We start from the raw sequence: 26,049 nt of genomic DNA, 5'->3' as shown, positions 1-26,049 counted from the left end.
AGGATAAAACAGGAGGGGGCTGAGAACGCTTTTTTCTTTTGGAATTTGAAGGAAAACGTATTCAATTCAGTACGGTTTTGCTCGTTCGTTTTATTTTCCTTAGCACATTGCGCAGAAGGGGGCTTACAAGGGAGTAACGCTATGTATATGTATATGTACTTGGTAGTTAGTAATCGGATGATGATGATTGCTACTTCTCGATGCCGCCATTGGTTTTACTCTTTTATTTGTATTCCTTACTATTGTGTTTGTAATGTTTGATTACCTCTATGTTCGTCTATATTTCGTCATTTACAGCAGCAGTATTATAGCTTCTGCTTCTGCCTTGACACTACAAACAACCTCGAAAGGTCTCGGCCTGCCACGATTTCTGGCTTTCTGTGATTTGGTTTTCACCCATAATAAAGTAGTCAGCCATGCGTACGAGGAAGCGTACGGCGGTCTGGATGGGATTTGAACCCAGGTCCCGCCGCCATTATCGCCACGGCCACCGGACCGCCCCAGCAGTGTAAGTTAGCAAGCAGCATTATAAGCTTGCAGGTCGGTTAGCGTAACTGAGTGAGTGTTGTGTAGGTTTCGCCTACGATGCAAGCACATTTTGATTTTGTTTTACTTCACTAAAGTTACCTTAACAGAATAAGCCTTCTTCCTTGTGTGTTTCCATGTTAAGTTTAGTTTCCTTGTATTCGTTTGATTTCTATTCTCGATGCGAATATATTCCGTGTTTTGCCTACACAATTTGCTCTACGCCTCGAAGGACATTACAGTGGTAGTATAAGTTGTAGTAGTGAACAGCGAAAGGAAAATGATCGGTCGCAACATCGATTGCTCACATGCTGCCTGCAGTAGAGAGAAGCCATATTCTGTCTCGTCGGTACAGCTTGGAGTAGCATAATTTAAATCGGTTATAAAATTTGGTATATCTATATGTATATATATAGCTTTTATGTGTATAATATAACATTAACAGTAGATAATTTCTAGCTTTCTCTTCTTATTGAACGATTTTCCTTTTTCCTATACCGACCACTCGCTCACTCACTCACTCACTCACCCAACGCAACAGTCTCGCAGTTTAGTGGAATTATTATTCTCATTTAAATCTTTTTGTAAGTGGTCGCATATCAGCGAAAACCATCCGTTGGAGTGTCGATCGCGCGCCCAGCTCGACTCGTTTTATACCTTGTTTTATACGCAACTTTCCGCTGTTCTGCTGAAGAGAAACGATGGTACAATATCGGTATAACTGTGTTACTCCATCACAACCAAAATATGCTAAGGGGGTGAAAGTGTCTTTGTACAGAACGGAATGCAAGGGATGAGAGATCGTTTATCCTCAAGCAGCAAACTACTGATCGCCGGCAGTGATACAACAACTCAAGCAGGGCGTTGAGAAGCTATATCTTGTTAGAAAGAGCCTCGAAGCATAGACACTTACATGGAAAGCATATAGAAGCTGCTGTGCGGAGCATAGAAAGCATGAGCTGTTGAGCAATCCTAACTGAACGTGGCGCTATAATTGCTATCCTGCTAATCTAGTAGTCCTTATCCTCGATATTCGTACTCCAGTTTGTCGAGAGAGAGAGCGAAAGATAGTAGCGAGAGAGGCAACGGTGGTACGAACAACGGTAACATGGCGGTTAGAAACGCTAGATTAATCCATGGCCAGCGCGCACGTTTCATCGTCCAGATGCCCGACGCATTCGATCGACGGATGATGTCCCGAGTCCCACATGCCGGGACCGCACCGCTTGCACAACCCAGACAGTGTGCAGGGAATTTTCGGGAACTGCCGGAACTGGTGTAGCAGTCCGCGCGCCTTACGAAGAATCAGCTGCCCATCCATGTACATCGCTGTGGAGATAGTAGAACCTTTATTGTGACGGTTCTTTATCGGACCCTGCCACACACACAACACTTACCCAGCGAGCTGAAATGAAGCAGCATCTCATCGGTGCGCAAATCTTGAGCAATGACATCGTCCGCGTACACCGCGATAATGGCCAGGCAGAGAAACAGATGGAAATAGTCGGTCAAATAGTTGGACCAGCACGCTTCCCACATCCGTATGGCGACGGCTTCCGTGAACTCACGCTTGAAGCACCTGAAATAGGGAATTACAGTTTCAAACGACTCTCGAACAGCTTGATGCTCGTCCGGTTCTACTTACAGCAGTATCCAACGATGGCAGAACAACAATTCCATCGCGTCGGCATGCTTTTGCAGGTGCTTGTAGAAGCTGGGAACCATCAGCCGGATCAATTCCCTCAGATAGCACTGTAACCGACACACACACACACACACAAAATGGGGTTAATTCCGCTCCCTTTCCGGCGGGCAGGCGACTTACTAAATTCCGATCGATGTCGTTGTCGGTTGGCGTGCAGACAAAGATGGCCCGCTGCATTAGCCCCACGAAGCACCAGAACGTTTCCGACTCGCTTTTGATCTCACACAGCACCGGAGCGAGCAGGTCACTCATGCCTTGGGTGTACCTGGCCGGGATAAACAAAGGGGGTAGCGGTGAGACACAACCACTCCGGATTTGCCGGTGTGCGCAGCTCCTTACGACATGCCCGGATTGTAGAACGCGTAGTTTAGCAGGATGTTTTTCATCGTGTCAATGTTCGGATTGTCGTCGCCGGCAAAGAACGGATTGCCGCGGTCCGTCCGCACGACGTCCTTCTCGATGACGCACTGCACCGTGCGCCAGAACTGGGCCTGCGCCTCCGGCGACATCGAGTACAGCCGGCGCCGGGTGATCTCCTCGTACTCCTGGCGCCGTATCTCCGCCAGCGCCGCCCTGTCCTCGAACGTCGACCCGGTGCTGTAGCAGTGCAGCAGGAATGGCCACACGGTTTTGCGCAGGCTGCGATCCAGCCCGCCGAAAAACACGCACTTGCGCAGCTGAAGATCGTCCTCGATCTGGCCGCGCTCGTTCAGCAGTGTGCCGTAGAAGTAGTCGGTCGTGATCTTCGACACCTTGCCCTCCTCCGGGTGCAGCTCGGCCGGGCGCACCTCGGGCCGGCAAACCATAAACTGCCGGTACGGCACGTTGGCCGGTTCGTCCTGACCGCCCGGAGCGAGCTTGATGTTGTGCAGCAGACAGTGCCACTGGTGCAGGACCTGCGCCAGATGGTCCAGCCCGCCGTGGTGGAAGTGCAGAATCTTGTACTGCGATTCCCGGGACGCAATCACCAGCTGCCCGGACGTACACTGTTCGTCGTTGAAGAACAACCGCAGGGCCCGCATCTGGCTCAGGTCGACCGAGAACCGGCGACACTTTAGCGGCACCTTGCGGCTCACGATCGGCGACGCTGACGCACTCTCCGGGAAGGCGAGATTGTGCTTGTACGCCAACAGCTCCGGGGACATCCAGTTCGGGTTGTTTTCGTCGCTGGACGTGATGGAGAGCGAGCGCAGGAAGCGCTCGGTGGCCGGCAGCGCTGCTTCCGGCGGGGAAATGTCCACATTCTGGATGTGCGGACTCGCGATCGTTATGTTCACCGAGGTGACGGACGACTGGGATGGCAGCTTGCGGTGGTGATGGTGATGCAGCTTGGACGCCCCGTTTGCGGACAGCTTGCCGCTGCCATCGTCCAGCAATGGTTGCAGTTCGGTTTTCAGTTCCGCCTCATCGCCTTCCAGCTCGTCCTGGCCGCCGGTAGAATGGTGGTGGTGCGCTTCCGAGCTTATGATACACCCCTCGTCCACATCGTCCTCCCCTTCCTCGTCCGGGCCAACCGCCAGCTCCTCGTCCCGCCCGTCGTAATCGTTGCTGTTGCACAGACTGGCCTTGTCCGAGCTGGAGCTGATGCTGATCGTTTCCGAGTAGTCGGAACAGTTGATCGACTTGCTGTCGCTCGTTGCCGACTGGGCGATCGTTTCGTTGTACGGTTCCAGGAACGGATTAGTGTTGGCGAGCTTAATCGTCGTCGTGAACGGATTCTCTCCCGCGCCAGCGCCCTTGTCCTGCAGTGCCGGCGCGCCCTGTGCACCCTTCGCGGCCAGCGTCTGACCGTGCTCTTTGGGCGCGACGACATGGAGCTGCTGCTGTTGCTGCAGGTGTAGCTTTAGTTTGCTTTCGCTCAACCCGACACTGCCGGCCAGGCTGCGGCCCAGCGGAACGTTCTCGACCGTGGACGGGCATTTGCGGAGCGTGGAGTTCGGGATCCAGGTGAGGAACAGGGTCGGACGCTTCGCGTTGTTGTACTGATCGATGAACGTTTTCGTGGTGACGGTCAGATAGCCCGGGTAGTGCAGTACGTCCGATTCCTGCCGCACCACGGCGGGCGGATGCACGCAGATGTTGTTTTTGCAGAACAGTATTTCGTTATCCTCGTAGACGAGCTCGGTGGAACCGTCTTCCGCGTCGTCATCGCTGCCAAGGATGTAGCTCGATGCACGCTTCAGTATGTTTACGATGGGCATCGTACGTTCCAAAAATGGTTCGCGGATGGTGGTTCCTGAAGAGCAAAAAAAAAAAAGGGAAGCAATTGCAACTTTATCACGGCCAGAAATAGCCCACCAAGGACAGTGTGAAGAGCGGTGTCGATTACGATCTACCAATCGCGCCTCCGGTACGTACGCTCAATTAATCATGGTGCACAGAAACCAAACACACCGATCGATAAAACACTGGACGAACGGCTTGGTTTGACGCGTTTCCAATACGATTCATGGCGACAAAATATTGATCTGTCCCGTGGGGGGACAAAGTGAAAGAGGTTCCTCAGATTCGAGTGGCAGAATTCATTTCGATTCGGAGACAAACACTCTGATTCCTTCACGATGCATTGGAGGCCATGGACTGTCACCAGCAGTAAACTTGACCTATTTCAAAGGGAGATTCCTTGCCATATGCAATCGCTCCCAGTCAGTAGTCATCCGCATCCGCATCCGCCGTGGAGCACAGTTTTGTTTTGCAACGAACGTGTGTTCTTTTATGGGGATTTTTTCGTTGCCGTACAGAAACACCAAACCACGGGGTGGGCATGGTTTTTTTCTTCTTCTTTTGGACCTTACCAACAGAAGAAAAAAAAAACCTCCTTCGCCAAAGAAGGATGAAACGCACGGCACGTTTGCGATGGAGACGCATGGTGTTTTGTTAAATTTACCTGAACAATATCCGAAAGGATACTAGCACGTGAGCGATCCGTCGAATGTGACGCACTGGTTTTTCACTTTCACCTCGACTCGAAGAAGGCAGGCTGCATCCACCCCGGAGCGAATTGGCCTCGCTCACATAATACAGCACTAGCTGGGGGATTGGGTCGCTTGGCGGCTTTTAACTGAAGGCGAAGATTTGGGCCGGATTGGTCGCTGTTCGGAGTTGGTGATGGAACCTTCGCCTGCAGGTTCACATCGGTGCGATGGTCACAAGTTATTGATCGTTTTTCTCCCAACGGTGCTGCAAAGTGTCACCCGACGTAGCACTCTCCTTTCCGTGTCCCCGCAACGGAGCGTATGGCACACCAGCTGCTGCGAACTGACGTTTGCAATGATGTTGGTTTGTTCCAGCGCGTGCGCTTCCGTGCGCGAGTCCCCCACACTCTTGCGTGTGGGGCGGAGGGTCAAACTGACATATTCCGTATTTCCTCCTTTTCGGCCACCGTCAACAAGCGGGGCGCATTAGTAGGTGTTGTCTCGCCATGTTCGCCATGCTTGTGTTGGTTGGTCAATCAATTTGCGTGTCAGAGCGTGCTCGACAGTGTTTGTACCGAATGGTCCGATCGGCAGATGCGAGATGCGAATTATTTGCAAACAGGTGGCATATGTTTAGCACTAGCAAGGGTCGGAATAGAAGGCACGCGGGGTAAGCTTGGCTGCCGGTGCTGCTATCGCTGCGTAAATATTGATAGGATGTGAAGATAAAACTGGTTCGTTGATAAAACCACGCTTGCAAGCTGGAGATAACTTTGATTTCGTCCGTGCATACGGCGGTTCGGGTGCGACCGTAAGATTCTAAACGCTACCCGTTAAACGTTACCAAACATCCGAAACGCTTTTATTCGTTAGCCTAAGCATAACTTATCGTACGATCTAATTTAAAGTAAGCTTACACTTAGTACCGAACCCTCGCACACACTGGACGTCCGCTTAATATCATGTACGGTTGTGACTTGTATGACCTTCCTACCGTCCGAAGCGTTCGGCTTCGCTTCGATTCCGTCCGCCATGAGCTCCGCTACTACTGCTGCAACATCCTTCCAAGCCCTGGAGAGGGAAGGATAAATCGTTCCGTATTGAAACACTCTTCGCCATACGCCCATCCCCAACTACTCACGCGTTAGCGTTTTGACGATCAGCATCAGGCCTCGGGTCACGATGTACACGGTGGCGGCGGGAATCTTCACAATAAGCGTCACCTGCTCCATGAGCGACGAGTTCGGCTGGGTAAGCGATTTGTGCATGCCGCCCATGGTTGCGAGCGTTACGGCAGGGCACGATATACCCGAACGATCGACGCACTCGGACTGACACTTTTGCTTTTGCTCGGGCGATGGTGAAACGAACGTTGCAAACGCGTGTCGCTAATCAAACCGTCGAGCGTCGGCGAGGCGGTGTGAATATCGGCGAACGTGCGTGGGGTAAAACAAATCTTATCACCTAGCCCTTAGCCACAGTCAGGGTTGGGCGCGAGCGTAATCGATAGAAAGGAGATTTGACCGGTGCCTATGCACGCGGACAACGGCCAAAGATTAATTAAGAGACGCGTGCATAAAAGCTTACGATGGCTTTGGCAACCGTTTCTATTAAAGGGGAACGAGTTCTTTCATTTTTTAATTTGTGTGGATTCGATTCGATGCTTACGTCTAGCTTTGATCGTTTATTCAGTTACGAAAAAAATGTCATGAGAATGGCTTACAAACAATGAAGTAATACAAAGAGGGGCGGGGCGGCGCGGTATGTATCCATGCAGATATCAAAGTAGGCTATCAGTAGCATTCAACGCAAACGAAGGTAAGTAAACCTGCGCATTAGGAAAGATTGAGAGCACCCATAATTTTGTCCAGATTGAGCTGTAGCTGCTTCAGCTCTACCAGCACAGTCGGATCGATCTTGCGAAGCAGTGACTGATCGATAACGTCTAGCTCCGTGGGCCTGATCGCTAGCATACCGTTCGATACGGGAATGTTCACGTTAGCGCTTGATTCGAGCATACTAAGAAAAGGGGTAAAAGAGTGCGAAGGCGAAAAGTGGTTTCGTTAGGACAATTCAGCGACAAACATTCGGTTTGGTTTGGACTTACTTGGCCGTAACTACCGGGCTACCGGTAATCGAAAACACAGACTCTCCCTGCTTTGCATGCCGCATCATGGCGAGTGCTGCGCACGGTTGTACCTTCGGCGTAATCACCCCGTACCCACGGTCAGCACTCATCGCCTTCGGTCGTGTTAGTGCTGGGGACGTTTTTTGCTTCGATCGCGACGCACGCTCCGTGTGCGGCGCAAGCGGCTTCATTGCCGAACCGAGGCCGGCTGCTGGCTGCGTTCTTGCCGCCATTGCACTCTGCGCTACGGTAAACAGGGTACGGTTGACCTGGGGCGTTGTGATGGAACTGGTCGATTTACTGCGACGCCTAATTTTGGCCGACATTAGCGGGCCGAAGCGCGCCTTGGACGAGGGCTTGAGCGACCCGACCCGGTACGTATCGCCCTGTTCGCTTTCCTCTGTAAGGTAACCTGAGTGTTATGAGCGGGATTGAAAATGGGGAATGATTTTTGCGAGTGTGCGTGTGTGCGTGTGTCACCAGCCACCCAATGTTGAACGAGAAAACGGAAAGGAAAAACAAACACCGGTTAGTTACAATGAAGCAGAAAATTAGTTGCAATGTATGTGTGTGTGTGCATGGCATGTGCATGTGGTTTCCCGACTGGAACCTGTTTAGAGTCAGTGTAGTTTACATACTGTGAACAGAAGAACGACCCCCCCGAAGAACTTACCATCGTCTTTCGATTTTTTGCGACAAGATTTCTCCAGCAGTGCGCTCATATTGGCACTAACGGTTTGATTCAGTGGGGCCGATGTGTTTAGTTCTTGTGTTACTTTTTGCTACAAAAAATAAGAGTCCATTATTACGTCGGCCGGACAACAACCGTCAAAAGGTACAAGCCAACCTACCATGGCTCGCAGGTCACCCATCGTGAGTGAGAGAAGATTTTTCGGTATACGGGAACGCAGCACTTCAAACGCACGATTCAGCTTGTCCATGTCGTTCTGGTACTTTAGCTCGATGTTGGTCAAATGGCAATCCGCTGCAAAGAGAAGCACTGAAATGATCCGACGCCATCGAACGCTGCCTGCCTGTGCAGGGTAGCGGATGCAACTTACATATGACATCGAAATCCCGGAGCTTCATTTCGATGTACAGCTTCGAATCGGAACTGTTTTGGCCCCGCTTGGTAGCCGCACGAGACACTTTAGTTCGCACCATCGTTTAATGGATTTAATCGTATAGAAATTATGTATTTTTCCGTACACCGCGTCTCGTTCGTTAGCAGCGTTATCTGACAAGCGGGAAATGCGTTTGGAAACGGTTTGGCTGTTTGAAGTTTGTTTATTTCCGTGAGCGCATTTTCGAGCAGTTCGATCTGTCAAAAGCTGCTCGAATCCCGGCCATCTTTTGCTCGAATGTTTAATCCGCTGCTCGATAAAATGGGGTTTGTGTTTATGTTTAGTTTTTATTAGAAGAAAATTTCCCTAATCTCTATATTTTTGAGTTAATAGTGTTTTAAAAAATCCTACAATAGTTGGCAGTAATTTGTGTCCCCTTCCCGAACCCATGGTAAGCGTATTTGAAGAGCTAAATACAGCATAACTGCTCGAATGGCGTGGATTCGAAATGAACAGAAGGAAAGTGGAATCGCCCAGGGGGCGGTGCGGAAAGCGGGGCCCGTATGCGCGCGCGGTACTCAAGATGTTTGTCTGCTTCCCGCTACCTGTACCGTGCACCGTGCCGAATGTGGAACATCAGCGGTGATGGTGGTGGCGCTGGTTGCGGGAGGAAAAGTCGTGTGGAACAACCGGAGAACAGGGAGAAGCTGCAGCTATTCAGCCTGGCTGGAAATCGCGCATCGCAAAGGAACCGGATTGGTCGGTAGGCGTGCGATACAGGGAGGATACAGTCGATTCCGAGGCCGAAGTACCACCACCAGCGCTCTCGTTACCCGTTGCCACCGGTTTCCGCCTCTCGCCCGTGCACACGTCTCGAATGTGCACAAGTGCAGAAAAGGCGGATACACACGACGGCGAACGCTGCACAGGTTTTGGTCCCGCGGGGTGCTGCCGCAAGTGGCGCTGGGTTTCGCTGGTACGCGTGTATGTGTGTAGTGGTGCGCGGATTTCAACGACGGTATTCATTCCGCCGTGCGCGTTTCGTTCGTGTGGTTCTTCTGGACGGATTCGCTTGCGGTACAGCGCGATTGGTGGGTAGCGACAGCACGAGATAGCGCGCCCGGGCGAGTGTGTGCGTTCGATGCCAGGCTGTTTTACTTTCTGTGCACCGGATGTTGGCAGCCATTCGGGTTTCGGTTGTGGTTCGATTCCGAACGTGTGAAGCGGAGGAACACGGGCACGACATTCGCATATCCGCACATCCACACGCACAATAGCTCAATCGTGGCCGTCGTGGTCGCGGTCGTCTTTTCCCTTTGGGGTGCCGTCGTCACACCCGTGTATTTGAAGGACATAACGCAACGTAGCGCCGCCGCTACGCCAACCGCACACGGGTTTACGGAGCGTGTTCCGCGGGGTGTGTGATTTTGCGCGCGCGTATGTGTATGTGTGTGCTTGTGTGTAGGAGTACGTGATGGGGGAAACGTTGGACGTGCTGCTGCCACCGTAGCCGTTGCCACCGTGTGCCGTCTTTCATACCCCCGACGGTATCTAGGGAGAGGTTGAAACGTGTGTTGTGCGCGCGTAGCGCACCACATCGCCTGCGGAGGGTGGGTTATGTTAGATTAGATCGGATTGAAAGTGTTGTGCTCCCATCTTGCGTCACGGACTGCGCGACGGGTGTTTTGCGGTCCGGGAGTGTGTTCCGTGTGGGATAGAGACAGAGCGATCGCGAGAAAGCGAACGTACGATACGCAGCAGTGTGGTAACGCGGTACGGACCGGAGCATCGCGGGAAAGAGAGAGAGAGAGAGCGGGAGAGCGAGGGTGGGCGAGCCGGAGGTGGTGAAACGTGAACCGGAACGCGACGAGCAGCAGCTGCTGCAGGGCCTGTTCGCGATGGAGCTAAAGGCGGAGAAAAAAGACCATGACGACGATGAAAACGGTGCACGACGACGGAGACAGCATCATCAGCATCGTAGCACCACCGCTGCAGCTGCATCTGCTACTGCGATGGATGTCGATGCAGCACCATCAGAACCAGCAGCACCGAATGGCGGTAATGGCGATGAGCTTTCGGATCAGGAGATTGTGGAAGTTGGCATTGATGAGGATCACATCAAGTTTCTCACCAGCATGCACTCGGGCGACGAGGAGCCGACGAGCAACGGGCACCGACCACCATCGATGGTGCCTCACCGAACCGTGACGATTGGGGTCACCGGAAACGGGCGGCAAGTGCGGACAAACGTCGATAGCGGTGTCAGCACGGGCGGAAAGTATCGCCGTGCCGCCATGTTCCACGTACCAGCCCATCGGAATGGTGCTTTGAACGGGTTGAAAGTGCACCAGCAGCAGCGCGGAAGCAACGGAGCACTACCAGCACCAACGCTTGCCGCCGCCGGGTACAGTGAGGATGAGTCGGATGACGACGGTGAGGAAGACGACGACGACGACGACGACGACGATGACGATGACGACGATGATGACGACGAAGATGTGATGGTCGTCGCCGCAAACATCCTATCGAAGACGGCACAGAGGTCATCGTTGCTTGGTACGTCGCGTGCGTGCACACGGAATTTAACACGTCCGAAACTGTGTTTGCAATCACAGTGTGCCTAGAGCGGTTTCTTTCAATCTTACGTTTTTTTTTGCTTGTTCTCTGTATCTCTTTGTAGGCACCGGGCGGACGTACCAGTGCGACGTGTGTCCACGGATATTCCATCGGCCGGACCATCTGCGTTACCATATGCGTATCCACGAGAAGAACAACCCGTTCGAGTGCAAGCTTTGCTTTAGTGTGTTCGCGTCCGATCCTGCCTTCGCGCACCACATTCGCACCGAGCACGCCGGGATGGGGCTAGCGGATGCGTTACCGCCCGTACCCGAGACGGAGGCGAACTTTTTCGCCTGCACCTACTGCGACAAATCGTTCAAGGATGCGGTTGAGCTGGAAGAGCATCTGCATCAGCAGCATCTCGGCGAGCGGCCGTACAAGTGTAACATGTGCCCGAAAGCGTTCATCCGGATGGATTTCCTGCAGTGTCACTACCAAAAGTACCACAGCTTTCACCCGATGGACGAGGAGGAGGAGGAGGAGGAGGACGGTGAGGAGGAGACGCACCATTTGCCGATGGATCAGCATCTACAGCAGCATCCGCCGCACTCGCAGTGGGCAGAAAGTAGAGCAAAACGGCCACGGTTGATGGTGCGCAAGATAGAGGATTTGGTGGACGATCGAATGATGAAGGGTGGTAGAATTGGTGGTGTTTCGAGGCGTACGTCACACACCGGCACCGGAACAAGCATTTCGAGCGACGATCATCGCGAGGACGGGGATGATGATGAGGATGGGGATGACGAGGGCACGGGAGCGGAAAGTAGCGATCAGCATGGCAGATTTCTCCAGCGCAAGGATGGTTTGGTCGGTCGCTACGTTCCGCCAAAGCTGAGCGGTATACACAGCCGGTTTCTGGTGGCAATGGAAGAGCAGCATTCGAAAAAGTTGGCGGAAGAAAGTATTAAGCATCGGTGTCCGGTTTGTGACCGAGGGTTCGCTCATGAACCGGATTTGATGGCGCACGTGCGCACCCATCCCGGTAAGTAGCTTGGGTGGTGTTTTCGGTTGACCTCCCCTTCCTTTTTTTTGGCTCATCCCCCCATAAGGCCTCATCCTTCCATGAGTGTTTCTGGGTCACCGGGTTCGTAGGGTCAGCAGGCCCTTACGCATACTTTTATTCTAGAAGACGAAATATTGGAATGTCTCAAAACCCTTCAAGTCTCTTCGCCATTTTTATCACTGAATTTTGATAATGATTTTATTTTGCTTTTAGACTTACCCACCTTCAAGTGTCCGCTGTGTGAGCTAACTTTTATCGGATCGGATTTTTTGAAGAACCACCTCAAGAAGCATGTAATCGGTAATGGGGAAGATCCGGATGCACCCGGAGCGATTGATCTGAATGCCGCTCCGCCCTCGGAACCAGCGCCCGGTGTCGGCGGAGGCTCGACGGATCCAGTACGAGCTTCACTGTCTCCCGCTGTTGGGCTGCCGGCCACGGTCAAGCTTCCCAAGCCGATCATTACATCGAAACCACCTTCCACGGGCATATCGTTGCTAAAGCCGATCGAAGAACGGAAACCTCCGGACCATCAGCAAGAGTATTGCGTGAAGACGGCCGACGGGAAGTTTATGTGTACGGTTTGTGAGCGTCTCTTCTCGCACCAGCAAACCGTGCGCATCCACTTCCGAAACCACACGAACGAAAAACCGTACAAATGCACGTTTTGTGAAGAATCCTACATTCGGTCGGACTATCTCGAGCGTCATCTGAAGGTGCACTTCAAGGATGGCATGCTGCCGGCGGTGGCGATTGCCAGTATGGCGGCTGCAGCCGCAGCCGTCGCGACTGGTGGAAGCCGGTCGGCTACTTCATCGCCGCCCCTTACGATTAAGGAGGACTCACTAGCTGAAAGCCCGGCAGCACCGGTAGCAGGAACGGCCGCGCCTATCGCAACTGGTGGCGGTTCCACCGGCAAGCCACTGATCGGTCGGGCAGGTTTGGCACCGGAAAATTATCACTTTACCGAATCGAACGATGGCCAGTTTGTGTGTAAGATCTGCGATGCCGTGTTTAATCAGGTGGCTTTACTGCGCAAACATGCCCTGGCGCACACGGAAGAAAAACCGTTCCACTGTGACATTTGCGACCGGTCGTTTAATCGGGTCGACTACCTGAAGGAACACTTTAAGTCGAAGAGGCATTTGCAGCTGGTGGCAGAAGCTGCTGCCGGTGGAGACAGTTTGCCAGCGCCAATCGGCAGCGGACGTGCGGACGAGGAAGAGGATGATTCCACGATGGAGGAAGGAATTACGTCGACCAAGCGTTCGAAAATGGTGGAGAGCAAATACAATGCAAAACAAGCGTCCATTGAGGAGGTTGGCCATGCGGCGATGACTAATGGCGAGGGGGCGCGTTCGGTGGACGTGAAGGGAAACGTTAGCAGTAACAGCAGTAGCAGCAGTAGTAGCGGTAGCAGCAGCAGCCGGAGTAGCAGTAGCAGTCGCAGCAGCAGTATCAATAGCAACAGGAACAACACCTCCGTTACGTCCAATCCGAGCCCGGTGAAGCAGAGGGAGGTCGGTGAGACGCGATCGGTGTTGGGCGAGTTTCATCGATCGGATTACGAGCGCACCAGCGACGGGCGGTACAAATGTAACCAGTGCGATAAAACGTTCGTGACGGCCGTCACGCTCAAGATGCACATCCGGTTGCATACGGGCGAAAAGCCTTACAAGTGTGACAAGTGTGATAAGGCGTTCATACGCTCGGATTACCTGAAAACGCACGAAAAGTGTCACCGGCAGGAATCGTTCCTAAGCATGCTATCGCTCAAGACGTCCAAGGAACCGAGTACGGCCTCGGAAGCGGGTGACTCAGATGCGGATGGTGAGCCGGGCGAGGGACAGCGCCACCATCGGGGAGGGTCTGCAGTTAATGGAGGAAGCGAGACTGCTGGTGGACAGCCCACCAAAGTGGAGATAAAAGATGAGGACACCGAAGGGGAGGAGGACGGGGTGGAGGAGGAGGAGGACGAGGAAGAAGAAGACGGAGAGGAGGAAGCGGAATCAGAGGAGAGTGAGGATGAACAGGTAAGATAAGGGGAACACTGCGTTTGCACACTGGATAGGAGCAATTGTGTGTGGGGTTTTCATATTGGTTGTTATTTTACTTAATTTTTGAAGGTAATTGAAGTTATGGTGAAGGAAGAGAGCTGCTCCGATAGTGAAGAGGACGACGAAGATGGCGAGAATGAAGAGGAAGACGAGGAAGAGGATGAAAATAATGAAGATGGCGAGGATGCAGGGCAGCATTCGCCGTTCGATGCGGCCAACAACAGTACAAACCGAATCGCACCCAGCACAATGTAAGCAGCATGTGCAAGCAAATATGATTTACATCATTCGTAATTCCGTTTTAATCGTTCTACTCCGCTTAGGATCGCGTCGCAACATCCGCGAAAGGAAAAGGGATCGAGCGGGAAGCGACGAAACCGACCGAAACACTCCGTCTCGTCTAATCGAGCTTTCGCGTCGGCGGCGGCTGCAGCGGCCACTAGCGGCGGAGACAGTAGCAACAATGGATTCGATCACGAGGACGATAGTACATCGCAAACGAGCGGGCAGCAGTACGGTAGTGGTGCCGGCGAGTTTATGTCCAACGGCCAGAAGGGCAAACACCGGTGTCCGATGTGCGATAAGCTGTTCGCTTGGCCAAAGTCGCTGAAAATCCACCTTCGGACGCATACGGGCGAGAAACCGTATCGGTGCGATGTGTGTGGCAAATGCTTTGGGCGGTCGGATAGCTTGCGAGGCCACAAGCGAACGCACACGGACGATAAGCTAATACAGTGCCATTTGTGCGACGTTAGCTGTACGACGGCGACCGAGCTGGTCCAGCATCAGTATGCGGCACACGGTTTGCAGCCGTTGGAAAGTTAGGAGGAACCCGGTGGGGCAAAGGTTTGGTGGCCTCAAAATCAACGCCAAGCAAGCGTTCTCCCGCTTCAAGCTGAGTCACAATTTTAATCGAAGGTAAGCGGAAGGATACGACGGACGAAATGTGGTCGAGAATTTCTTCTTCGCCCGTGCGGGGAGAGATCGGATCGAATCAAATTCCACCGGAACACGTGTAACGTGTTCGGCAGCCTTTTGGTTTAATGAGGTGTAAATAAATACATTAAGTAACGTATATGTACTTACATTTTAGTACCCGACACACGTAAACACGCATATAAGCTGCAGATAAGAGTGTACAGCTGTAATAAAACAACATTTCGACACAATTTAATTCAATTCCGTGCCTTTTCTTCACACTTGTAGCCTTATTTTAGGAAACACGATTCAGTCGCTCCTTTTTGTTGCTCAACCGTTCCATCTGCTGTCATCCACGCGGTTAAGTATGAGCTAGCTTTTTCCTTGTGTATTGCGTGCAAGCGTAAACAAACGGGGCTGTCAAACTTTTGACATTTAAAGTGGCGGCTGCTTTTTTTGTTGTTGCAAAAAGGATATTGCGAGCAGCTGTTTTCTCTCTATCCTTGTTGATATCTCTTTTCATTTTAATATTTTGTTCACAATCTGATTTATATTATTCAAGAAACGCTTTTTGTTGTGATACTAAAGCAACCTGGACTGTGATTCGACAGTGGAACGATAGTTTAAAATAGTCGTTATTTGGATACAAGACTGGTATATTGCTGATCTCGAAGGACTCCATTTTAAATCAGCGTGAAAGCGTTCATTATGTTTTTTTTTCTGTTTATCGTTACAGTGATAAGCTCCGTTTGCAAAGATGGTCCGCACAAAGGTATCACGAAACACTGCATCGAAGCGTAATCGTACCAGCTACCAGGAAGAGCGGCATGCCCACATAATGCGCGAGTTTGAGATCGTTTGTAAGTAAAGTTTCGATTCGGACCGGCAAACTGCCCGAAAGATGAACCACCTGTTTGACCTCCCTTATTTGTTTAAGCTGAGACTTTCATTATGTCACTCGACGCCAAGCTGGACGCCGATTTGAAAAGGATCGACTATCAGACGAGTATGATCAGGAACCGCATACCGAAGGAGATTCTCCAAATGACGATGGGCGATTTGCGGAAGACCGGTTGCAATCTGTTTGTCGATGTGCTCAACATGAGTCCCGCGGATGGGGAAAGTGCAGGGAACTGCAGTCAGCTGTCGAACGGTTCGGCGGATGCTCAAACAAGCTTTCAAAAATCGTACCGCACCGATGAGGGCTATCTGACGGAGGAATGTGCGAAACGTTCACTCGACGTGATGGCTTCGGCTAAACCGTCCAAGCGTCCGATGGGACCGCTCGCATCGGCCATGAAAAGTAATTACGCACGTCGCCGAAGCAACTCCGTGTCGGGCCATACCACCACACCGAGCAAGCCGGCCCAGCCATCGATGTTGTTCGGTATAAAAGGCAAGCGGAATGAGCTGCGTACACCGGCTATCGGTAAGAACATATTCATGGGGCAATCGGAACGCTTTTCGCGACCCAAGCTGCGTACACCGTTGGCGCAGGTTAACAATAAAAGCCGTTCGCAAGCGGTCAGCACCGATCGAGGCATGAGCCAGATTACGCTGAAAGTGGAACCGAACACACCGCTCGCCTTCATACGGTATCCGAGGGCGGGCGAAAGCGTTTACTCGCTTACCGGCAGCCCGGTAGTGAATGCGGTTATGACCAAACACACGGCCAACGTAAATATTCCGGTGCCCGACGGGGTACTATCGCTGCAACCGACCGATCTGGAGGATGTGGATAAACAGTATTTGCCGAAAATTGATTACGCTACGCTGGAGCACCTGAAGAAGCTGCAGTCGAACTTGAACAAAATTATGCAGTACGCCGAAGAGTGCAATTTTCGTATGAACCAATGATACCAAGGGGGAGTAAAAAAAAAAAGGGCGGAAAGACTGATATGGAAGTAGGAAGGTGTGTGTGTTTTTATTAGTCGAAATGTTTTATACCGTTTGGGTTTGAATAAATGTGAGCATGTTTTTAAGTAAAGTTCAGAAATATTCATTTCATTGGTGGGGGAAAAGAAAATCCTCCCGCTTCCAGTGGTTATTTTTAGATATTTTCTCTGGCAGAGAGGTGGGAGAGTCGGTTAATAGCTTCCATGCTGTGGCTGAGCTTTCCTCTTTGCCTGCCTTACGATTAGGTCTATCAAAAAGTGCTTGAAGGTTTTATTGCTCTACACTCAAATGGCATTTAATGCAGCTTGAAAACACTTTCCAAGTTCTTACAAAACATTTCGCTTGATTTATTTAATTTTTGAGTGAGAGTACTTTTTCACCCTCACTTTTCGAACCACCTAATCCACCATCTCTCTGCTCTACTTTTACCCACTTTCACTTTCCGCACAAGAGCACAGAAATGTGGGTTGCAGCGCACAAGCAGTTGCTGGCGTATGGTGCATCTCGCAAGCCACCGTCTGTAGCCGTGATCGTCTAGTGGTTAGGACCCTACGTTGTGGCCGTAGTAACCCAGGTTCGAATCCTGGTCACGGCAGTGCCTCAAGCAGCCGGGCGGGCACTGTCACGGAAGACACTCATGTGGCGGGAATGAAAATTATCTTTTTGTATCCGTTCTCTTAACATAGAAAAATGGTTAAATTAATCTTTTAACATCGTGATGCGTTGTGATGCCTGAACAAGCCTTTAATTGCCGTTAGGGACCTACGACTCAAACACATAAAACTTACATTTCATTTGATCCGAGATCGTGAGCCGCATCGTCAAGGTCGTTTCGCTTTATGATCCATCGTAAACATAAACATCGCGACATAAGCGGACCCAGTATCTTGGTGGGACGATTCTTCGGTGGAGTTTTTGCAGCCCCTTTGGATTGCCCCTTTTTGATCTGATGCTGCACGACGAGAATAGCTCGAGCAACAGAACGGGGCGATCAGTTTAAGCTATAGCTGTATAGATAATGTGATCTACACCAGCAGCATCAGCAGCATCGGAATAGTTAAGCTTGCCGGACGGCCATACCCTTGACCACAAATTGAACTTGAACCTGAGGATGAAAACATACACCCGGATACACTACACCTTCAGTTCCAGTGCCCATTGGTTGGTGTCCGTTGGCGCACGGCAAAACGAATGATACGGAGCAGCGGATGAGGATCGTTTGAGTTTATTAATGCTGAATCGCTGAGCTTGCTCTACAGCTTATTAACTGCTTCGCATTCGGATGCTTGTACAGACGATCGTTTTATGGTTATGTTTTGCATCCCCCAACCCGTAAACTTGTGATCTTTCTTTCTACCTTTGTTCCCCCCCCCCCCTCGAAACGATGTGATTGAGTAATGATCACATCTGAACCTTGAAAACGATCGCACACATCGCGATCTCATGTTTGTTTTTATTTTTTTAAATGGCCAATCCACTGGTTGGCCGTTGCAAATCATGAAGAATGTGCAGATAACAATTGTCATGTACGGTCCTTTGTCGTTGTACGATCAAGCATCAGGACACCTTAGAGTGATCTAATCGCCTCATCTACGTGTGGCGTGATTTATTGCTATATTGTTCTGCAGCTGAGCTGTTGCCTTATCTTGATCTTTATTACACTACGCTAAACGTGTAATGTCATAGGGAAAGAATTTTTAATTGATAAAGAATTAATTTAATTAAAAAAAATAGTTCTCTTCCTCTCAACAATGAAATATTTTTATAGTTTAATAGCTCATCAAGTTTAGTCGACCCATTCGACCGAGCTAATCAATTCGCTAGCCATAACATCGCGAATGAGCATCATATCTGTTGCCCCTAACAGCCTTAAAAAGCGCTTCTCTAGTACGTTTACCACCAGCCACTGACAGGTTCATCGCTTGATGCGGCACTTAAGTCTTCTGTGCACGGTTCACCCGAGCACAGCCCTGCTCACAGTCGATGCGGCGTGATCGTCCGTCCTTGAACATTGCACCGTACCAGAGGGGGAAGCACAGCCCACCCAGCGCAGATGGGAAGCCCTTCAAGAAATCTTTTAAGATGAAATCGTGTACCGACGTATCGTAAACAATAACAATTCACGAACCACCACGAACAGTATCCCACCGGTACTGGGGCGTTCGGTTCATTCAGCATAATAAGCTTCCAACCCGGCATAATCAACGCCAATTGACCGTTCCTGCCCAATCACCTCTCCCCACGTTCCTCTCAATTTCCTTAGGGCAGGAGAAAAAAGAAACAAATCGAACCCGGCCTCAACAAATGAGGGTAAAACAAAACCACTCAATTCCCGAATCCGTTTCATCTGCTGCTTCTACCACCGGGGTGATACGGAACGTCAGGTTCGATTACGTGTTCCGTTTTGGCCGGTTCGAACATGCTCCACCGTTCGATTCTCCCCATACGAAAGCGATGCTTTTGTTGTGTCCCAGAGGGTTGTTTTTTCCCTCCCTTCTGGTCCGGCTCGCTTCTCTATTTCCTTCGGCCCCCATGAGAAGGAGAGAAGATCATAACAAAGCGAGCAGGCAAGCAACAAAAAAAAACAAGGAGCATCAAGCGTTCTCTCGTCCACAAACCGCGTCGCGTCACCAACCGTGATCGATAGCTGCGTGGCTTCTTCGGGTGGCCTCCCAACCCGGTACGATAATCATCAACATCGGTGATCATCATCATCGCCGTCGTCAAGAACAATTCGAAAGGCAGAAGCAGAAACATGGGTAGTAGCCACCGGACGCAACAGGACCATTCCAACAGCGCTCGATCGGGTCGGATGGTACGGTCAGTGGTTCGTCTTCAACGGCCAGAACGACATCGGTCGCCGGTGGAGCAGGTAACAGTAAACGTCGGTCGCGAGAACGCCCAGAACGGAGTGTAGAAAATTATTCCTTTCGCGTGGAAAACACTATCTTTAGATGTGAACGATTTATGGGTTGGTTCGGGCATTAAGTGATTAGAAATGTGTTCTTTCGGTGTGTTTAGGAAGCTTTGTCTTTGGGAGCTGAAGTTAAACGATTAAGTGGTTGCTTTTGTGTGAAGTTGTGGGACATTTTTTTTCTTATTGGGCACGTCAAGAGAGTTGAAAAGAGTTCTTAAATTGTTTTTAGGAACTTATGATTTGGACATAAGATTGAAGCAATTAAATGCTTTTGTGTATGTGTGTGAAAGTGTTTAAATTTAAACATTAAGAAAGTGTTTATTATTTCTAAAAAGGAAATAAATGAACTTATAGTTCTGAATAACCTTATGTAGTTCGGCAAAATGATAAAAATGTCTTTTCTCAAATTTAATGAGTAATTCTTATTGATATTAAAAATAAGTGCATTAGTTTTCATTTCTTTTCGGTTAAGTTTTATCTGTTTAATATTTATTTTAAAATAATTTGTGCTTATGTATGTTCTGTTTCGTGAAGTTTATTTTTGTTAAATATTCCGGTTTTTTGTTTTTAATTTTTATTAAATCAATCACTAACCTACAAAGCAAACAAAAACGGGGTTGTTGTGTCCTTTATTTAAATTAAAACTAATTCAAATTAAGATAAATCTTGAGAGCTTTCTGGGTGAGTCCTATTACCATATTGATCGAGAAAAAAACAACACACCAACGATAAACAAAAGTGCATTAAAAGCTCAACGTGTTCTGAATCATCGTCGGGTGAAAGAGATTTAAAAGCTGATTCTCACCTCCCAAACACAAAAACGCATGACCACGCATGAACGGCTGAACGCATCGACGGTTGATAACGGTTTAACGAACGCGTGACGCATTTTGGGGTTTTCTCTTAGTAGTCTTAATGGTGGTAGTAGTTTGTGTTGTTTTATTTTTGAAACAAAATCGCCAAATCTCTCCTTCTGCATGCTTTCTTGCTTTTAAGTGGCTGTCTTCTCTATCCTTTCCTTGGTCGTTTATTTCTTCAGCGTGTGTTGTGTTTTAAGAGTGAAGTTTTGCGTGTGTGCGTGTATGCAAAGTGCATGGTAGAAGCGGAACGGATCCGTAGGAGAAAGAATCGTCGCCATCAACAACGGTTGCTACGATCGGCACCTGTCGTCGTCCAACGCTGTGGCTGCTGCGAGCAAGAACCCATCATAACGGTGATTGAGTGCCAGAAGAAGGGGAGGCGTTGTTGCAGTCGAGGGTGAAGGGAATGGTGAGCCCTTCATTCCCGGTGCCGGTAGCAAAGGTCAAACCGTTCAAGTGGGCCAGCAGGCCAAACGTGGTGAGCAGCGTGGCAAAGTGTGTGCGCCCGGAAAGTGGAGATTAGCGTTCCCAAAACAACAGCAAAAGAAAACGATAAAAGAAGTGTTACAATTTTCTTTGTCCCTCCATCTCTCTCTCTGTCTCGCGCTCTGTTCACGCGCCGTCCGGCCGTTTTGCATTTAAATGAGATGCAAATTTGCGCGACGATAATGCGATTAGTTGTGATTTTAAGCGTTTTAGTACAAATTTATGCGAACACCGGCAGTGCACCCTGGACGCGCCATGGGCTGCTAGTGGCTGGACCGAATCCTGCCACCACCGTCGGTCGCTCGATTGGTCCGGTGGTTGGACAGGAGCGTGTGAGTGGACCGGCCGAAGATAAACGTCCGGAACGGAACATTTATCGAACGAAGCTGTCCAAGCTGCGGTTGATTCTGTTGGCGGACATGCTGAATGAAATTGTGAGTAGCTTGATTATTATTCTTATTTTAGTTTGAAAGGAAATTTATTTTTAGTTCTTTTCCTAATAATCGAATCGAGAGCGGGCTGAAGAATTTGCAAAAACTAGTTACGGAACACGAAGAAACAGGGGAGCCAGCCAAAAGGGAAACAGGTTTGCCATTCTACCTTTCCAGCACACACACACACACACACACGCAGAGCTTTCTTTCTCTCCACCAAACGGACCCGCTTGATTGAAGTCGAATGGCCACGGGTGAATATATTTTATTTGTTAATGTACGCCAATCGCTGTCCAAAAAACCGGCACCGGCACCAATCAACGGCTCGTTGCCGGAATTGATTTTTTACTACCGATCGACCGATATTAATTATCTCTCACCGCGTGCGTCTAGATTCTTGCCCAGGGATTATTTACAGCGGGTCGCCGGAACGCGCTGGCTTAACATATAACGAGCTGGACGCCGAGGACGAGTCTGGCAAGAGTGGCTTTAATGACTTTATAACACAACCTCAGGGCTTCGATCGGAGTTGAAATGTTGTCGATCGAAAACGGGTGTTGCGTTTGCAGTTTTGTTTTTAAAGCCAGATCTTCTTAGGTTGCTTGCTTTTTATTAGAATGTTTTAATAGGGCCACTACGCAGGGAATCGGTTTAAGTTTTTTTATGGCGATTAATTGCATTCATTTTTACTTTACTGATACGATATAGATCTGCTATAAATAAGGCAAAAAGCTGTTTTATAGCACCCGGTATACTATGGAAAACTGAACTCCTATTCAGCGATTGCATACTTTCTGGCGCTTAATGGGAAGTTATTCCGATTACCTATTTTTAACAGGTTCAACATCGATTGAGCACTGGACTATGTGCAAAAAATGCTATTAAATTAGTTGTTTGTTATCGTAATAATAACTTTATAATAATTCTTCTGTACACGCTCAAGTGCATGAATCAGTTCATGTACACTGCGATATCGATTAGGCTCTCTGAATAGTTGCAGCAGAAACGTAACTTAAACTGGTCTTTGCTATACTTTTTATACCAATATTGCACATAGAAAATGTAACACGAAAATAACGTACCTTAAACAAACACTGACTGATAAATATTGCTCGCTCGAATTGATTAGAATTGTACGCACATACGAATTTTGCAATTTTTTTCGCAATTGCTTCCTCGTGGCAAGCATTGCACCAACGGGGGGTTTTTTTTTTGGCACAATTCCCGCGGGTGAGAGACAAAATTTGAAAATTTATAGAATTTTTAACAACCCCGGGTGCGTTATATTGCACCGTCTCTATTACTTGGCGAGCCGACCGACTGCAGCCTGGTTTGATGTTCTATTTGGGGGGTTTGCCTTTGCAAGAACAGCAACAAAACATACATATCCATTTTGGCCGCACTGTTGTGCCAACGAATAGTGTATTGGAGTTTATTTTTTTTTAATTCAGAATTTATTGCTCCCGGGAGAGAACATCGGTTTGGCAATTGCGGCAACCGGTCAAGGCTCATCAGGCACTTGGACGCTCGTTTGGTGCTGCTTTAGTGCATCCGCTCGATTGAAGCTGCCTAGTTTGTTTTAGTCATTTTCTCTCTCTCGCTCGTTTGCTCTACAATTGCAGGCATAAAAATGCAAGATTTGCTGTTTATTCTTCTTGACAATTTAACAAACAATTTGTCCTCGTGCGTTACTTGCGCCTGGTTGCTAAGCGCTCACACACACACACACACACACACACGCTTCGATTGGAAACAGTTTGGCGCAAACGTCACCGCAAATTTGCATAACGGCCCCTGTATCAATCCACCAGGCGTTGTGATGGATTGATTGGAATGCTCCTGTGTGTGTGTTTTTTTATTATTCTCTGGTGTTTGTTTTACTACGACCGCCGGTAAAGCTGGCAGCCAATTGACGGTAACAAGCGGTGTTCTAAACGATTTGAATCATTTTGTCGTTTATTTATTTGTTTCCCCTTGCTTTATCTGTCGTCTGTCAACCGGTTCGACGTGGTTGCTTCGATAGTTTTCGAATGTCAAAACACCATGAGCTACCGGCGGCCACGGTAGGGACGGGTTACAGCTACCTGGGACGAGCCTGCTGCTACCGGTCGATTACGCTGATTTGACATGCCGGACCGGGCGGACCGGTTTTTTGACAGCGACATAATTTATTGCCTAAGTGCGTGGGAACTGTTAAAGCGATGGGACGGGACGGTGGTGGCTGCCGGATGTGCCTAATTGAAACATAATGATGTGTCAAAGAATAAGACATCAAAGCATCTTGACGGACGTGCTGCCGCTTGATTATCTTGCTGGTGGGGAGCTTGGACTCTGCCTTACATTTACATGTGTATTTTAGAGGTTGATGTAAATTGGATCATAGACTAGAGGAGAGATAATAAAAAGGAGTCTGAAATATTCTACAGCTGGTAGTCAATCTAACCAGTTTGTGAGGATCATTGCCGTTAATGCTAATAATTGGGCATCTTCTGTGAACTCATAATCCCAGATTACACGGGAACAATTCTAGGTGAGGTCCACTCCTTAACATCTCATCTAAAGAACGATCTCAAACGATCAAGCTGGATTATTCCTGAAGCGTGTTGGTAGTTGGTGATTATTGATCGCCCTTCAAGGGAAAACGTCTTCTGCCCTATCTTATCCCGCCTGCTTACAACGCTCTTTTCTCACCACCCAGCTTAAGCTTATTCGTTGCGGTTCGAAAAGTCAAGAGCGCTCTTCTCCAATTCTACAGGCTCTGTGTCGGATTAGGTCGGTCGGTCGGTTGGTTGTGTGTGAGCAGTGAATTATTGCGAAGCATTCGTCAACCACCGGACCACCAGATCGTACGGACGAAGCTGGCCGCACTAGAAACCGCAGCTAATCTGCGCCAGCTAATCGACAGCCACAGCAGTTTTCGCTTTATGACATCGTCCACAGCATCCATAGCGCGAAGCAGCAGGAATCGCGAACGAAGCGAAGCAAACCCAAGAACGGCCGTTGTCATTGACCTGTTCCGTGTGTTCTGTACCAGAAATGGTGTGTGTGTGTGTGCGTGTTTTCTCTGTTCGTCGCAAGCCGAATCGGTAAATCTTCCGATGAGCGTTACCCCAAGTATGGGCGTCGGACATCCTTTTTGCGCAAACGCGATCGTGAAGATATTCATCACCAGGATCGTCAGAAATCGTCGCGTTACTCTGCCATTTGCTTTCTTATTTGGTTGCAGACTGGAAAAAAACACAGATTCCTCCGTTTGCCTTCACCCTTAAGGCCATCCCACCTTCGACGCAGCCTTATCGACCATTCATTAATCATCGAAATAGGGATTGAAATCGGCGAAACCGGTGTTCCTGGTGGTACCGATTGCTTGTAAGAGGCGTTAATTGCGTTCTTTGGTGTGTTTGCGGTTTTTGTCTTGCTTCTTTCGTCGCTTGGGTCTTGGGCCATCTTTCTGCTCTTTAAAGGTGATGACGGGCCTCGATCGTCCATCTCGCTATGGCTAAATCAAGCTAATGGAAGCCGGTTTTTGCGGTTATCCACGTGCCGCGGGCACCGCAACCCAACCTTACCATACTTTCGGCATGTTCTTAACGGCTGATGTGAGCGATGTGTCCTTGACCTGATGGGTGTTCTGATAGTGTGGAGCCCGAAGAATCTACCTCCCAAAAGAGGGACTAGACATCAGAAAACTTGCCCCATAAGAGTAGCCCTCAACGACCGCAGCAGAGAACGCGTTTGGCCCGAAAAAAGGCTTTCAGTTCCATCGCTTGTATCTTTTAGCGTGTGTTGCTTTGTAGCCAGTTGGAGAATTTCGTTCCACTGCTTCAGAAACTTCAATAATGGATGTGGAGTGCTGAAAGGAAAGAGGGAATTAAATACCTCTCCCCCCCTACCACGAAAAACGCTCTAATTTGGTCGGCACATTCCTGCGGTTTGATGGTTGTGATGTGATGACAGTGACCGAAAGGGAGGGGGTTGAGTATCGCGAGAAAGTTTTGGCCGTTTTTTTTGTCTGTTGAGGAGAAGGCTCCTCAGGAAAAGAAATAATGCATTAGTGGCACACTTAAAAGTTAATGCATTGTTCCGAGGGACTCGCCACCATTACTACTAAATCAGCGTACACAAACCGAACAAGGCTGGACATTGGCAGAGCCCGGCGTTCAACCCGATGCCAAAGCCTTACTGCCGGGTTTTGTGCCAGGTTTTTCCGTTTCCATAAATCAACGCTCTGGCTGGCTGCTCCTAAATCTGTGTACGCATGGTGTGCTTTTTTTTCCTCCTTTTTCCCTTTTATTGCGTCATTTCCGAAATGCCCATCCGTCCAGCCGCTGACTGAGCGGTAGAGATGCGGTACGCAACGTCCGCCGCACCGGGTTCGTCGTCCGCAGGATAGCAATCAACACAACACAACGGTTCGCAGAATGTGTTCAAAATTTGTGTTTGCTTACCATAGCAGCTGCTGCCAGCTTCTGTTGGCGTCCTGCCGGCTACACTCTGCACCACGGTCGGTTCGGGCTCCACG

At 49.5% G+C, this 26,049-nt stretch overlaps 5 protein-coding genes and 1 non-coding gene across 8 annotated transcripts in view; 4 read left to right on the top strand and 2 right to left on the bottom strand.

Moving 5' to 3' along the window:
• Nucleotides 1–65: 65 nt before the first annotated feature.
• Nucleotides 66–6,653, bottom strand: LOC118508193 (TBC1 domain family member 16). The gene is made up of 7 exons (XM_036047756.1): nucleotides 6,287–6,653; nucleotides 5,118–6,216; nucleotides 2,570–4,466; nucleotides 2,351–2,495; nucleotides 2,171–2,277; nucleotides 1,923–2,104; nucleotides 66–1,854 (listed from the first exon to the last, which is right to left on the bottom strand). Exons 3-7 carry the CDS (start codon nucleotides 4,429–4,431, stop codon nucleotides 1,655–1,657), a joined length of 2,496 nt encoding a protein of 831 aa, XP_035903649.1. The 5' UTR covers nucleotides 4,432–4,466; nucleotides 5,118–6,216; nucleotides 6,287–6,653; the 3' UTR covers nucleotides 66–1,654.
• A 156-nt stretch (nucleotides 6,654–6,809) lies between these two features.
• LOC118508197 (borealin-like) lies at nucleotides 6,810–8,557 on the bottom strand. Of its 2 annotated transcripts, none has more exons than XM_036047762.1 (5): nucleotides 8,335–8,557; nucleotides 8,125–8,258; nucleotides 7,947–8,055; nucleotides 7,253–7,673; nucleotides 6,810–7,164 (listed from the first exon to the last, which is right to left on the bottom strand). In XM_036047762.1, exons 1-5 carry the CDS (start codon nucleotides 8,435–8,437, stop codon nucleotides 6,981–6,983), a joined length of 951 nt encoding a protein of 316 aa, XP_035903655.1. In that variant the 5' UTR covers nucleotides 8,438–8,557; the 3' UTR covers nucleotides 6,810–6,980. The 2 variants fall into 2 exon arrangements, with proteins under 2 accessions (XP_035903655.1, XP_035903654.1); XM_036047761.1 differs by having other exon boundaries at nucleotides 7,253–7,685; nucleotides 8,335–8,556.
• Nucleotides 8,558–8,871: 314 nt separating this feature from the next.
• LOC118508192 (zinc finger protein 236-like) lies at nucleotides 8,872–15,190 on the top strand. Its single transcript, XM_036047755.1, has 5 exons — nucleotides 8,872–10,893; nucleotides 11,018–11,938; nucleotides 12,173–13,992; nucleotides 14,086–14,267; nucleotides 14,340–15,190. Exons 1-5 carry the CDS (start codon nucleotides 10,236–10,238, stop codon nucleotides 14,839–14,841), a joined length of 4,083 nt encoding a protein of 1,360 aa, XP_035903648.1. The 5' UTR covers nucleotides 8,872–10,235; the 3' UTR covers nucleotides 14,842–15,190.
• Nucleotides 15,191–15,385: 195 nt separating this feature from the next.
• On the top strand, nucleotides 15,386–16,921 carry LOC118508190 (borealin-like). Its single transcript, XM_036047751.1, has 3 exons — nucleotides 15,386–15,588; nucleotides 15,671–15,794; nucleotides 15,872–16,921. Exons 2-3 carry the CDS (start codon nucleotides 15,692–15,694, stop codon nucleotides 16,789–16,791), a joined length of 1,023 nt encoding a protein of 340 aa, XP_035903644.1. The 5' UTR covers nucleotides 15,386–15,588; nucleotides 15,671–15,691; the 3' UTR covers nucleotides 16,792–16,921.
• Nucleotides 16,922–17,353: 432 nt separating this feature from the next.
• On the top strand, nucleotides 17,354–17,425 carry Trnah-gug. The gene has a single exon. It is a non-coding gene; the product is annotated as a tRNA-His (tRNA).
• Nucleotides 17,426–19,572: 2,147 nt separating this feature from the next.
• LOC118508188 overlaps nucleotides 19,573–26,049 on the top strand; it is a 28,180-nt gene continuing 21,703 nt past the window's right edge. The window contains exons 1-2 of one of the 2 annotated variants that reach the window (XM_036047750.1): nucleotides 19,573–19,702; nucleotides 20,787–21,527. In XM_036047750.1, the coding sequence (XP_035903643.1) occupies nucleotides 21,255–21,527 (273 nt within the window). In that variant the 5' untranslated portion in view covers nucleotides 19,573–19,702; nucleotides 20,787–21,254. Of the gene's footprint in view, nucleotides 19,802–20,786; nucleotides 21,528–26,049 lie in introns of both variants that reach the window. The other variant, XM_036047749.1, reaches the window with a different exon arrangement.

The sequence above is a fragment of the Anopheles stephensi genome, chromosome 2 (genome assembly GCF_013141755.1).
Source record: "Anopheles stephensi strain Indian chromosome 2, UCI_ANSTEP_V1.0, whole genome shotgun sequence".
Lineage (NCBI taxonomy): Eukaryota > Metazoa > Arthropoda > Insecta > Diptera > Culicidae > Anopheles > Anopheles stephensi.
The sequence above is the reverse complement of the archived record's forward strand: the minus strand, read 5'-3'. Positions and strand labels throughout refer to the sequence as shown.